Below are 13,930 nucleotides of genomic sequence, written 5' to 3' on the forward strand. Positions count from 1 at the left end.
GTTTTGTTTGTGTGTGACTCATTGGTTACCTATTTAGGTTTCTGTTAGAGGTTTAGAAGGTTAGCTTCTTTCTGAGGCACAACAATAGGACTACTTTCTGTGGTATTGTTGTAACTGTACTAATCGCTTTATTACTGGTATTATTTTATAATGCTGGGGATCTTCAAAGCAACGTAAAATCCAATTTTAGGATTAGCTATTACTTTTGTAGATGTTTAATTACTGACCGTAGGGGATTAGGATGTGAAGGAGCCACCACATAACATCCCCTCCTCCATGTAGTTTTTAAGGTCTCTTAAATGCAGCCAGCACGGCTCTAAGAAGTTCAGACATTTACACAGAATCCATTAAAAGTCTTGTTTTTGACATTCAGAAGATGGCACAGCAGATGCTTTTGGTTTAGGAGTCTTGCAGATGCTACCGCTAAGGGAAGAGATGCTTGATCACCTAGAGATTTTAAAACATCACATCAACAATAATTAAGTTATAATAGATGATTGAAGATTTTTCTAGAAAGAACATTGCCACAAATATTACCCCTAGCTGTTACTTTGTTGGGGAATTGTTTAAAGGGAGAACTCTTTTGCTCCTGCTATGAAAACTTAGGGTGCTTTGCAAAACTATTCACACCCCTTCAACTTTTTCACATTACAGCCATAAACCTTTGAATGTATTTTACTTGGATTTTATGTAATAGACCATACCAAAGTAGTGCATAGTTGTCAAAAAATTAGCTTTTTTTGTTTTTTTGTTTACAGCTTTTTAAACTTTTTTAGATAACATCTAAAGAGTGAAATCCACTGGTATTCAGACCTCTTTACTCTGATAAACATAAATAAAATCCAGCAATATCTCACAGAACAATGTTCAATTCATCATCCAGAACAAGAGTTTGGGGGCAATTGAAAACCTCCATTTAATTCTAGAACCAAAGCAAAAAGAGCATTAATCAGAGAAGCACCAAGAGCTCCGTTGCATTTATAGAAGCATTGCATTTTTTTTTAACCTGGTCAGCCCATTTATATGATTTCTAAACACCTTTTTACCATTATTTTCAGTTATAGGCATTATTGTTTGGCTTTTGCATATAAAATACTATAAAACATTGTACTCATTTTCACATCAACACCCAGAGTTCGCAGCGCCGTCCACTGCGCAACCGTTACCAGGAAGTGACGTCGCGTTGCTACTAGCAGCGTTTGTTTTTGAGCACTGACGTTTTCGCGTTGGATCTGACGGTTTTTGTGTTTGTTGAAGCGAAATGTGTTCGTCTTCCCAGATGTAGGACGTCCGACCGGTATACAACTCCCTTCGACCGGGAAGACGCTGCTTCGGGTTTGTAGCTAAAGAAAGTTGTCACTGCCCGGGTAGGCTACCATCATGTCGGCCAACTGTCGTGTTTTAGATGGTTTAGATGTAGATTTCAGCATCATTGTATGTAAACATTTAAAATGTCTGTAAATATTTAACATCAGGAAACGCTAAATGACTTGATGTTCAAATGTTCGTGTTTAGTGTTATTCAGATTAAGTTAGAAGTGCAGAACGGTTGCTTCTTACAATGCAGTACTGCTTGAAACTATTCTGTTCTGTCATAGTTACCTCCAAAGAAACATGTGCTTTCATCACTTTTCTTTAAAGTGGCTTGAGAGGCAAGGATTTTGCTGCTAATCCCCCACATTAACAATTTATGGAATCTTTAAAAACCAGTAGGAGAGAGATTTTGTTGCTGGGCTTATTGGCCCTTAAGGAAGTACTGCAAGTGTCATGATTCAATCAAGGGATCAGGTTGCCACCAGTGCAGAGCTTGCTAAGGAATGGCAGCAGTCCCAACTGATTTAAGTTCAACAATACCGGGGCTCCTGCTGTGCCGACAATGAAGCATCCATGATTAGGATCATTGTGTAGCATTTTGTAGAGATTAGCATCATGGCCATGTTATTTCAGTTGGCCAGCCATGGCTCATTGGATCCAAAGATATTGCTTCAGAAATACTACATGAAATTTCTTTTTGATTTGATATCTCATACAAACAATTTTCTTAGGGTTTGTAATAACAAACGTGAGGTTAGAACAAAATATTCTCAAAGCATGTCACAGTTCACTGGGTGAATTGTCCTGCAAAGGTTACTTGATTTGTTTAAAAAAAAAAAAAAGTTATTCAAACCTGAGATTAATGTTGCACTCACAATATCCTGCAGGTTCTGTGTGTTGGGAAGGGCTGTCATGTTCAACCCTGGTGAACTAGAAGGTGAAGTGGATCACTCCTTTTTTGACAGTGATTGTGACGATGGCAGAAATGTTGGACAGAAAGCAATTGAGAAGGACTTGAAGACGGAAAAGTACAGTCCAAGGGTACCTGCTAAACATTCGGATCATCTCGCTGTTGATCTGTCCCCAGGGACTGAAAGGACAAGGAGACACTTAAAGCAAGTGGAAAACAACAAGAGAGGCCAAACAAGTGAGGTGTCATCTGTTTTTTTTAGATCAAATGAAGCCATACACAAAACCAAAGAGGACTCAAATCTGCAATCTAAAAGACCCAATGGGGCGTTTTTGGCTTTGTTGGCCACCATGCCCGAGGTAGGGGATAACCAGAGACCAAACGAAACCGGAAACAGCGCCTCAGCATTCACTGCCAACTCAAAAAAGAAGAATGAACTATCTTTTGGAAAACCGGTCAAAAATCCTCCTCCCTCTTCAAATGAGGCCAGCACAGACGCAGATTCGGAGAGTTCTTGCAGCAGTCAGAGGTGTAATTTAAGCTCCTCCAACCTTCCCAAACCCACCAAGACATCAATACGTCGTAAAGCCAGAGGGACCAGAAGAGGCTCAGCTGAATCCCAGGATTTACCTAACATAAGTACAGATGAGTCAGATGGCTCAGTGACAGATGTGAGTCCCCTCTCCTCGCCTGGTTCTAGTTCACTCCAGTCATTAAGTTCAGAGGCTGAGAAAGAAGGCCATGAAGTGCAACAGGAGCAGGAAAGTGTGCCCTCCAGTGGTTTCAGCAACATGCTTCAAGAGGAGGATTCAAATCCAGATGTGGATGAATGTGAGTAAAATTGACTACCGGTATTTTTGTTTTCCTTTCAGCAGTGTTCTTTTACACTTCTGATTCATTTTAATGCCAAATTACAACATGGAGTAGTAGTTCAACATCTGAAATTGTTGACAAAAATTGTTGCACAATAAGGCCGAGCATGGCTGATTTATTAATTAACTAATTTATTTAAACGGACCAGAAAACATAAACTAAGATGGTCTCAAAACTTTTAGATCCAGTTTTATTTGAGGAAATGTTAGGTTTTTATTTTTACCAGCTTTGCAAAATGAGAAACAAAAAATGTAATGCGCCTAATTTTTCTTCTTATTGCAAAATGTAATAATTGCAATATGAGCTAAAGTGCATTGAAAAGCATTTATAGTCAGACCTTTTCATCTTTAGCCATGCTGCACCTACAAAGTTTAATGCTTTTACGTGATAGACCAACACAAAGCAATCACTCCAGCATGATGCTGCCACCACCATGTTTTATGGTGGGAGTAGTGTGTTCAAGGTGTTGTGCAGTAGTCTTTTCACCACTTTAGAAATTTTGCTTGTAGGCCAAAATGTTCGCTTTGGGCCTCATCCGAAAGACCTTAAGAGAGTTACCATGTAGGTTTGCACTTGTGCTATCCTCTTTCTGTTCGTAGGTGGTGCATTGACCAGCATCCTGTGAGAGGTTCAAAGCTTGGGATATTGTTCCGCAACCTCATGCTGCTTTAAACGTCTCCTCAACCTGTTTCTGCTGTGTTCCTCGGACTTAGCGAAGCTGTTTGTTCACTAATGTTATCTAACAATCCTCTGAGGTCTTCACAGAACAGCTGGATTATACTGAGATCAATAAACACACAGGTTTACTTATTAAGTTACAATTGGTTGCATTGGCATTTTATTTAGGGGGTGTAACAGTTGCAGCAGTTTTCTGATAATGTTTTTATTGTCATAAATGAATAAAAATGAATGATTCCTTCCCTTTCACAACTCTGTTTTAGTTTATCACAAATGTATCACAAATAAATTATTGAGATTTGTTGCTGTACTATGGCAAATGTAAAGAAGGGACTGTGTGACTGAAGAACGTGCTGTTTCATGTATTTGTTTTATATTTGTGTTTTGTTCTCTGTGTGTATTAGTGTTGTTTTTTAAGTTAAAGAACCCATCAGAAACCTCTTCATGAGCAAGTTAAAGACTGATGTGCTTGCTCCCATTCAGGCTCGTTCAGACTGGAAAGTCAGCTTGAACATAAACTGGCGCTCCATTGTCCTAGAGGGACGAACAGGAAGAACTACTCATTTTCCAATGACGACGTGCGACGCATAGATCGAGAGAACCAACGACTTCTTCGGGAGCTGTCACGTCTTTCTCCAGGGCCCAGATCGGAAAAAGTGGCAAGCAAGAAAACCAATGTGTCCAATAACTCTCCTGTGATTCACCTCTCACATAGTAAGCTAAACAGGCAGCGGGAACAGCGCCGCATCGAGCGGGAGAACCTGGTGAGTTGTTTGGCATTGTTCAGTAACTATTTTCTTCATGCTGCATCAAGGTGATGGTTTAGTGTGTTGTTTCATCATGGATGTTTTCTTTTGTCATTAGCTATATCTAATTTACTAAGCAAAAACACACAGTCATAACCTCTATTGTATGCCTCATGAAATCTTTGTTTCATTTTTTTAACATCGGCAAAAGTTCTTTGTTGCATGAATTGGAGAACATGTTATCAAAAAGATATAGAAGGAATGGTATTTTTAAAACATTTGCTTATTTTCAATCATAGGTCAGGATGAGACAAACTTTTTCTTCAAATTCTTCAGATGCTTTCCAGTTGTCCTGAATAAATAAATAAAAACTCTTGTAGGACATCTGTTGGGAAGCTAGGGGTTGGGCAGAGAAAGAGCTATGGTTGAGATCTTCAGAGATTACCATGAATGCCTGAGTGTGTCTGTAGCTTGGCAACACCTGAGCGGATGACTTATAATGCAGCATGCCCAGTGGGTGTCGAAACAACACGGGGTAAAAGTACCAGTATCGTCAATGAAAACCTAATCGTGCTTTAGTGTACAGGGCCTTTTTGTGACTGCTGCGTGTATCACACACTTCATGTAAGCTGTTCATCTTCTGTTTGTCTGTAATGCCTGAACATGGGTGGATATCTACTGTTTTCCCTCCAATAACCTAATGGGAAACATTTGATTCACAGCAGGTTTAATACTGCAGTATCGTCTCAGTGTTTCTAATCTTATATTAGTTGTTGAGGCAGATGGTGATGCTGTTCGGGCTTCAGGTTGGTCATTAATAGTTGAATGATGTGAAAGGATTTTACTTTTAGCGTTAGGCTTTTTCTTTCTGCTCTCGGTGGAGGAGGACGCTTTTTCTCTGTCTCCCCCACCCTCCCATATCTGCTCTGTTTCAGCTCTGTGTCTTGTCTTCTTTTTGGAGCCTCTTTTTGCACATCTTCCACATTCTGAGTTATGGATTTGGTCAGCTGGTCTCTCAATGCAATTGATCAAATTTTCTCAACGAGAAGACAGGGTGGAGGAGAGCCCTCTTGCCCAGACGGGACGTTTTTCTCTGGATACACAATGGACTCCTGGCAGAAGTGGATGATTGTGTGTTTGCCGATAATGTCAGTCGAGGATGTGGAAGATATGTATATAATTGGATGTTTGATATCAGGATTTCTGCTTTTTGGAGTCAGCGGTTACCTGGCATATCGAGAAATTCGAAGAATGTCAGCAGCTGTTCTGGCAATTGTGAGGCTGCCTGGCATGTGTGATGGGATCTTCAGGGCGATCAGAACTCAGACTGAGATGTTAAGTGAGCTGAATTACAGACTGGATGTGATCCTTGGGATCGCAGGCAGGTTGCGGTTCCTGGACTCAGGGGTGAAATGGGATAAATCTTGGAGAAAGTTGTTCGCTCAGATCTGGCGAAAGACCAGGAATTTGGCTGTTTGGATTCGCCTTTGAGAAGCACCAGCGATACTCTCAAGGCTGACGGAAAATTAAGAGTCAGCCTAACCCAAATAATTGTTGTTTTTCTGAAGCTGGCTCCCCTGCATGGCCTTGATGGCTGACTATCTTCAACTTCTCCTGGAAGTTATGTAAACATGTCGCTCTGTTCCCTCTGCCCCCTCCCTTCCCCGAGGACACCTGTGGACCTGCTCAGAACTTTGTGGCCGGTTGATGAACATTCCAACGAACCATCAAGGACAATGGCCTCTGGGACAGTGCTTCATGGACTCACTTGCACACACTCACTTGCACACACACACATGCTCAAGATAAACATATGCACCCCCTCACACCACCTTCACCGTTCCCAGCATGATGTTGTTTTGTCAACTTGTTGCTTCTTTGTACTGAGGTTTTTTGCAATCTCAAACTGTATCCTGCTAAGGATAAAGTGTGAAATAAGATTTTTTCCCTCTACTTACCTAATGTGGCCTCTTTTCTCATCTAGCAAGGGCAGCGCCTGTGAGTGGGCAGCAAAGCCTCGGTGACCCGTCCCCCCCTTGTCTTGTGTCATGATGTATGTTTGGATGGGGTGTACTGGATCTATAATTTCCCCTTGGGGATCAATAAAGTCTTCTTCATGTACAGCGCTTTGAATGTCTTGTTACTGAAAAGCGCTATATAAATAAACTTACCTTACCTTTACCTAACCTGACAGGACTTACCTTTCCACTGCAGCCAGCTCATACTCCGCACAGTAGCCGCCATTGACTCCGTCTACCAAGTATGATGACTTCGCTGCTTCGGTGTTTAGTTGATTATGAAGCCTCAGAGATAATGCTTTATGTAAATGGACCTCTGAGTTGATCTTCTCCTATATTTACTTGTTGACTGAAAGCTAATTTTGATTACATATATGAAATCAGAGTTAAATGCCCGATAAAGCCAAAAATGACTAAGCTTGCTGTTTATTGCAGTTCGCTTTTTGTGGATTTGGCCCATGATATGAAAACGTGATGACAGGTTAATTAATCATTTTATCTTTAAAATGTGCAGTTTATTTTCCTATAATACAGGTCCTTCTCAAAATATTAGCATATTGTGATAAAGTTCATTATTTTCCATAATGTCATGATGAAAATTTAACATTCACATATTTTAGATTCATTGCACACTAACTGAAATATTTCAGGTCCTTTATTGTCTTAATACAGATGATTTTGGCATACAGCTCATGAAAACCCAAAATTCCTATCTCACAAAATTAGCATATCATTAAAAGGGTCTCTAAACGAGCTATGAACCTAATCATCTGAATCAACGAGTTAACTCTAAACACCTGCAAAAGATTCCTGAGGCCTTTAAAACTCCCAGCCTGGTTCATCACTCAAAACCCCAATCATGGGTAAGACTGCCGACCTGACTGCTGTCCAGAAGGCCTCTATTGACACCCTCAAGCAAGAAGGTAAGACACAGAAAGACATTTCTGAACGAATAGGCTGTTCCCAGAGTGCTGTATCAAGGCACCTCAGTGGGAAGTCTGTGGGAAGGAAAACGTGTGGCAGAAAACGCTGCACAACGAGAAGAGGTGACCGGACCCTGAGGAAGATTGTGGAGAAGGGCCGATTCCAGACCTTGGGGGACATGCGGAAGCAGTGGACTGAGTCTGGAGTAGAAACATCCAGAGCCACCGTGCACAGGCGTGTGCAGGAAATGGCCTACAGGTGCCGCATTCCCCAGGTCAAGCCACTTTTGAACCAGAAACAGCGGCAGAAGCGCCTGACCTGGGCTACAGAGAAGCAGCACTGGACTGTTGCTCAGTGGTCCAAAGTACTTTTTTCGGATGAAAGCAAATTCTGCATGTCATTCGGAAATCAAGGTGCCAGAGTCTGGAGGAAGACTGGGGAGAAGGAAATGCCAAAATGCCAGAAGTCCAGTGTCAAGTACCCACAGTCAGTGATGGTCTGGGGTGCCGTGTCAGCTGCTGGTGTTGGTCCACTGTGTTTTATCAAGGGCAGGGTCAATGCAGCTAGCTATCAGGAGATTTTGGAGCACTTCATGCTTCCATCTGCTGAAAAGCTTTATGGAGATGAAGATTTCATTTTTCAGCACGACCTGGCACCTGCTCACAGTGCCAAAACCACTGGTAAATGGTTTACTGACCATGGTATCACTGTGCTCAATTGGCCTGCCAACTCTCCTGACCTGAACCCCATAGAGAATCTGTGGGATATTGTGAAGAGAACGTTGAGAGACTCAAGACCCAACACTCTGGATGAGCTAAAGGCCGCTATCGAAGCATCCTGGGCCTCCATAAGACCTCAGCAGTGCCACAGGCTGATTGCCTCCATGCCACGCCGCATTGAAGCAGTCATTTCTGCAAAAGGATTCCCAACCAAGTATTGAGTGCATAACTGTACATGATTATTTGAAGGTTGACGTTTTTTGTATTAAAAACACTTTTCTTTTATTGGTCGGATGAAATATGCTAATTTTGTGAGATAGGAATTTTGGGTTTTCATGAGCTGTATGCCAAAATCATCCGTATTAAGACAATAAAAGACCTGAAATATTTCAGTTAGTGTGCAATTAATCTAAAATATATTAATGTTAAATTTTCATCATGACATTATGGAAAATAATGAACTTTATCACAATATGCTAATATTTTGAGAAGGACCTGTAATGAGCTGCCAGAAGCCAATAGACATGATTCATTTTTATATCTGAAATAGTTTTATTTTTTAATGTTTTTACCACATTTTAACAAACCTCAGTGCATTGCAGAGGTATTCATACCCAATGGACTTGTTCATATTTTGTGGCATTACAACCACAGACTTCAAATGCATTTCATTGGGATTGTATGTGATGGACTAAGACAAAGTGGAGCTGTGTAGTGGAAGAGAAATTGTTCATGGTTTTCCAAAATATATTTGCAAATCTGACAAATATGGTGTGCATTGAAACACATGAATATAATTTGATCTCAGCCATTCCATTGTACATCTGTGGTTGTATGTTTAGAGTTGCTGTGCTGCCAGAAGGTGAACCTCCACCACAGTCTCAAGTAGCTGGTAGCTGGCTTTCTCCCATGCTTATCTCTTACTTGGCTCTATGCTTTCCTGTCCCTCCTGAACAGGTGCACCCCCACAGCATGATTCTGCCACCACCAAGTTTTAACCTTAGGGATAGTGTGTTCATTGAATACACTGTTAGTTTTCCACCCCACAAAGTGCTTTGCCCAGATTCCAAAAGGTAGATTTTTGCTCTTCTGTGGTCAGAGCACCTGCTACAACAAAATGATAAAAAATAACCCATAACTTAAATTTTAATTTCGCATATTTTCCACTTTTTTTAATTCGGAATGATTCTTGCAGAGTACTCCTGTTAAGGATCCATTCCCTTTCAATTTTTTCACGTTTTGTGATGTTACAACTGAAAAGTCTAATGTTCGATCCTTACAGCATAATGCTGCTATGGTTTGTTCAAGGTGATGCTCAGTGTTCGTTTTCATAGCATTTTACATGTAGGCTAAAAGTGCACAGTGGGGTCTCATCTGACCAGAACACCTTCTTCAACATGTTTGCTGTGTCCCCTGCTTGGTTGACCAAATATGAATACTTTCATGTGCCACTGAAACTACACAAACAAAGCCAGCCCATAAAGGACTCACAGTGTAACCCATGGGACCTTAATGATCTGCTACTGATGACTTGTCTGAAACACCAGCAAACCTTCAGAGGTATAGTGGGCTTGAGAAACCTGGCATACTGGGTCTTTTTTTGCCCATCACGGGCATGACCTACTCATATTGAACTGGTGGCCCTAATGTTATGGCTGATTGGTGTGTATAATCCATGAAATCTATCAGTCATTTAGGTTTAGTTGGGGTTGGTCTGAGAACACACCCCTGAAAGCAGACACTGATGAACTTTGATAGATGGCGGCAGGTGGCAGGCTTGCAGCAGCACTACTGAGAGACATTAGGAGACCCTTCAGGCTCTGCAGGTTCATCCAGTCCCTTCATGTTTCATCTATTTACCATAATATTTTTAACTTACATTTAGATTATCAGCACTGTTAAAGAATCTGTCCAAACACATAGTTATTAGTTTGTTGCTTACAGCGTGTTGCAAAGTATTACATTCTCTACATTTTTATTTTTATGGTTTTATCTCACATGTTAATTGAATTCCTCATGTATTTGTAGTTGAAGATGATAATTCTGGTCAATATTGCTGAAATAGGGGTTTCCGTCGTTTTCAGAACAAACTGTTCTCTCTGAAGTCCGTCTTGTGAGGAGTGCTTTTCGCCTCCTCTATTCTTAGAGAAGAGTAATTGAATCTGCTGGGTGATCAGAGTATTCCCCAGCACATCACACATGTAACATGCGTCATATTTTGTATATAGAACTGAAAATGCAACCAGTAGATTAACTGCTTAAGCAGTTAATATATTGTAAATGCCCCTGAGTGAAACATCGTATTGCAGTTAATCTCTGTTTAATAATTTTTTATAGTGAAATACTTTTTGGATGCTAGAGCTTATTGCAGATTATACGGTTTGCTTTTCAAGAGGCCTCTGCTTTGTGTAGTCTGGGTGTATGAGTTACATTTAGCCTCATGAATACAGTATCATTTCATACTGTTTGGTTGACGCCTTTTGGTCTGTTTTTATTAAATTAAAGCTTGTATGAAATTTTATTATATGTATGAAGGAAATATTTATTTTGTATGGGGTTTTTTTGTAATTTTTTTTTTAACAATTTTTTTTTGTTTACCCGTATATATCAGGAAATGGTTAATCGCTCTTTGTGAGTCACCTTGTCGGAGCTAAATTAACAATTTACGTCTGTCAGACTTATCTTTTGTGTTTTTCATATATGCATCTCAACTAATATGAATGAACAGTATATTTGTAATGGTCAATAAAATGGCTAAATATACCTTTTTAAAATTGGTTGTAGACTTGTCACTGACTAAACCATTGATTTAGGAGGCATTTTCAGTGATTCATTAAGAAAACCCACTCAGTAGTTGGTAAATGCACAAGAACTGTTGTTTTTTTAGTCAGCCAATGCCCTAAAAAGTACTGCTTTCTAAAGCTAAATTTAAAAAAATAAAAAGTGGATCAAGACTTTTGATCCGTTGTTGTTGTATGGGGGAGTTGACAACAAGACCAAATCCTACATCCATCCGCAGTTTGAACAAACCTTCCTGATTGTGATTGTGAATGTTGATGTTATAACTAGTAAAGCTGAAAGACATGAGGCAATGCTGTAAAACTTCTCATTAATAATGGGTAAAAATAAATTAGCAAAATTTACATGGAAAAGCACAAAAAAGCCTCATTACGTGAAATATTTAGTTTAAATAATGCAACGTCTTGTTTTTTGTTTTTTTTACTGTTAACACTCAACTCTATTGTAAATACCTAATTGTTAGCAGGTTGTTTTAATTAGTACGTATGACACAAAAGTTCCTAATATTTTTCACAGGCTTTCCTAAAGAGACTGGAGTCCGTCAAACCCACACCTGGGCTGAGTCGCTCCAAACAACTGGCAGATCACCAGCGCCAGGCCGGATATCTGAGTGTTCCCTCCTATAGGAGCTCTAGCGGTAGGTCCAGCAGAACATCCTCAGGTAAATGTTCTCAAATCTGCTGATGATCAGTGTGCCAAACTGTTTTGATGTTAATGTTTTTTAGATATTTTGGGTACAGCCGAGCAGAGACTGAGTATTCATTCGACGCCCTCAGTTAAGTGCATCGTTTTAAGAAGAGTTTGCCTCTTATATGTCAGTATCTTGAAATAGTATTCATTCCTTTAATGTATTTTATTAGCATTCTAGGTGGTAGAAAGAAAAGTATTGCTATAATTGTCTAAGTGATAAAGTGAAAAGACCAAAACCAAACATAATTTTCAAGCACTGTTGCAAATAAAAATTAAAACAGGTGGTGTGCGTTCAGTCACCCCTGAGTCAGAACTTTGTAGGTCCACTTTTCAATTACATTTAGAGCTGCAAGTCTTTTGGGGTCTCTACCATCTTTGCACCTCGAGAGAACAAAACTTTTATCCGTTATTTTTATGCTAAGTTGTTCAAGCTCAGTCAGATTGAATGGAGAATGTCTGCGAACATGAACAAATTAAAGGCTTGCCACAAATCTTTATTGGACTTAGATCTGAACTTTGACTGGTCCCTTTTAACACATAAATATACTCTATAGCACATGTGTCAAACTCCAGTCCTTGAGGGAGATGCATCTCTGCTACAATAAACCTGAATTAAATTCAAAGGGAATGAATACTTCTGCAAGGCACCTTAAGCTTATGTATTCCTACCTTTATATTTTATGACGACAAACTAAAGTTCTGGAGAAAATCAGATGAAGGATTAAGTAAGGCAGCATCACTATTGAGGTGAAAGTGCAGCATAAAACTGCTGCAGTGCACCTAAATATATCCCTGTGATCAGAGACCTCCAGAAGTCTGTATTTATTGTGAAGTACTCTGATGTTGATTTTCAATCAGAGAAACGGAGGATTAGCATGTAGCAGTGAGCAGCAGTCCTCTTAAACTAAGGCTGCAGGTTTCATCACACGTCTGAGCTGCTGCTTCCAGATCGCTGCAGATTTAATTACCTCTAAGAGAGGACATTACAGCAGTTTAGAGCAGCTGCAAGCTGACTTGTATGTTGCTATGTTCACGCTGAAAACAATTTCTGTTTGTTTGTCTGAATCACCTATTAGAGCATTCCTGTTTTTTCCCCCAGGATTAACAAGTCCCAGGCCTGTCGGCTCCAGAGCACCTCTCACCAACACCGACTCCAGCAGCACGCCTGTTCCCGGGTTAAGCAAACTGGGTGCAAGCCGTCCAACCTGGTGTTAACAACACTGCTAATGAAGAGCATCTTGTTTCCTTTAAAGCGTATGACTGCCACTTTTGATGTTGGTTCATTTATACGGTGCAAAGCTTAGAACATATTTATGTTATCTTTTATTTTAACAAATGATTTACTAAAGCTGCTGTACTGTGTTTCCGCTCTCTGCAGTTTATGCTTTGATATCAAAGCCGTTTGTAAATCACTACATTTTGTTTAACCTTAAATACAACCGCAATCCTTTGCAGTAGATGATTGCAAAATATTTGCTTTAAAATGTTAGTTGTTGAACTTAAAAAATATACAAATGGCAAAGTTTTGGATTTTGCATGTACCGTTTACGCATGTACACGATTTGTGATCTAAGTCATCGTTTTAAACAAATAAACTCAGCCTGTATTGTTTTTTTATGCTGAAGTAGAAAGGGTGACATAAAATGTTTAAGATGTACACTTTCCATTATTACAGAGAAGGCCACTACATTGGATTTACAGAGCAGTTATTTGGGATACAGTGTCTTTTTGAAAGTATTCCTTCTCCTTGAACTTTTAAACATGGCTACTACTCTGATAGCCTCAAATTAAAATAAAGTCCAACCAGTTGCTTTCAGAAGGCACTTGTCATGTAGTCCTTGGTCCTCATCATCAGGGAGACTAAGGACCACATGACGGGTCAGGGATAAAGTTGTGGAGATGTTTAAAGCAGGGTTAGCTTATAAAACTGTCCAACAGTCCATGATGTGTGGTTGAAAAACGTAACACTGCAAATCACCCACCATGAAATATATTGGTGGCAACGTCATGATGTTGGGATGCTTGTCTTGTTCAATGAGAAGAATAAGCACAAATATCAGCCTCTAGATGTTTGAAGCTGGTAGACTAACCTGAAAGGACCTACTGAAGTGAAAGGTGGTTCTAAAAAGTATACAAAGGGGAAAAAACATGAAGCCCAGTGATAATTTTTCTTAGGCTTCACAACAATGTTGTGGTGGGCTACCGCACAAAATGCATAAGCTTGTGGATGTAACGTGAAAATGCGGAAAGATTCAAGGTG

At 39.9% G+C, this 13,930-nt stretch overlaps 1 protein-coding gene across 5 annotated transcripts; it reads left to right on the top strand.

Moving 5' to 3' along the window:
- The first annotated feature begins 1,147 nt into the window (after positions 1 to 1,147).
- Positions 1,148 to 13,281, top strand: cfap97 (cilia and flagella associated protein 97). 5 transcript variants are annotated; one of them, XM_047365518.1, is made up of 6 exons: positions 1,148 to 1,367; positions 2,201 to 3,054; positions 4,258 to 4,538; positions 11,497 to 11,617; positions 11,706 to 11,794; positions 12,770 to 13,281. In XM_047365518.1, the coding sequence occupies exons 2-6, from the start codon at positions 2,226 to 2,228 to the stop codon at positions 12,773 to 12,775; spliced, it is 1,326 nt and encodes a 441-aa protein (XP_047221474.1). In that variant the 5' UTR covers positions 1,148 to 1,367; positions 2,201 to 2,225; the 3' UTR covers positions 12,776 to 13,281. The 5 variants fall into 5 exon arrangements, with proteins under 5 accessions (XP_047221474.1, XP_047221473.1, XP_047221475.1 ...); XM_047365519.1 differs by having other exon boundaries at positions 1,149 to 1,367; positions 11,706 to 11,755; XM_047365517.1 differs by lacking the exon at positions 11,706 to 11,794.
- The last annotated feature ends 649 nt before the right edge of the window (positions 13,282 to 13,930 follow it).

The sequence above is a fragment of the Girardinichthys multiradiatus genome, chromosome 5, assembly GCF_021462225.1.
Source record: "Girardinichthys multiradiatus isolate DD_20200921_A chromosome 5, DD_fGirMul_XY1, whole genome shotgun sequence".
Classification (NCBI taxonomy): Eukaryota; Metazoa; Chordata; class Actinopteri; order Cyprinodontiformes; family Goodeidae; genus Girardinichthys; species Girardinichthys multiradiatus.

What these genes read in the sequence shown, in the direction of transcription:
- cfap97 (XM_047365515.1), top strand. Translation starts at nt 2,226, where the DNA reads ATGTTCAACCCTGGTGAACTAGAAGGTGAAGTGGATCACTCCTTTTTT. An exon ending in AAATCCAGATGTGGATGAAT is followed by an intron (nt 3,055 to 4,257) that starts GTGAGTAAAATT and finishes GCTCCCATTCAG; the next exon opens with GCTCGTTCAGACTGGAAAGT. An exon ending in GTCCAGCAGAACATCCTCAG is followed by an intron (nt 11,642 to 12,769) that starts GTAAATGTTCTC and finishes TTTTTCCCCCAG; the next exon opens with GATTAACAAGTCCCAGGCCT.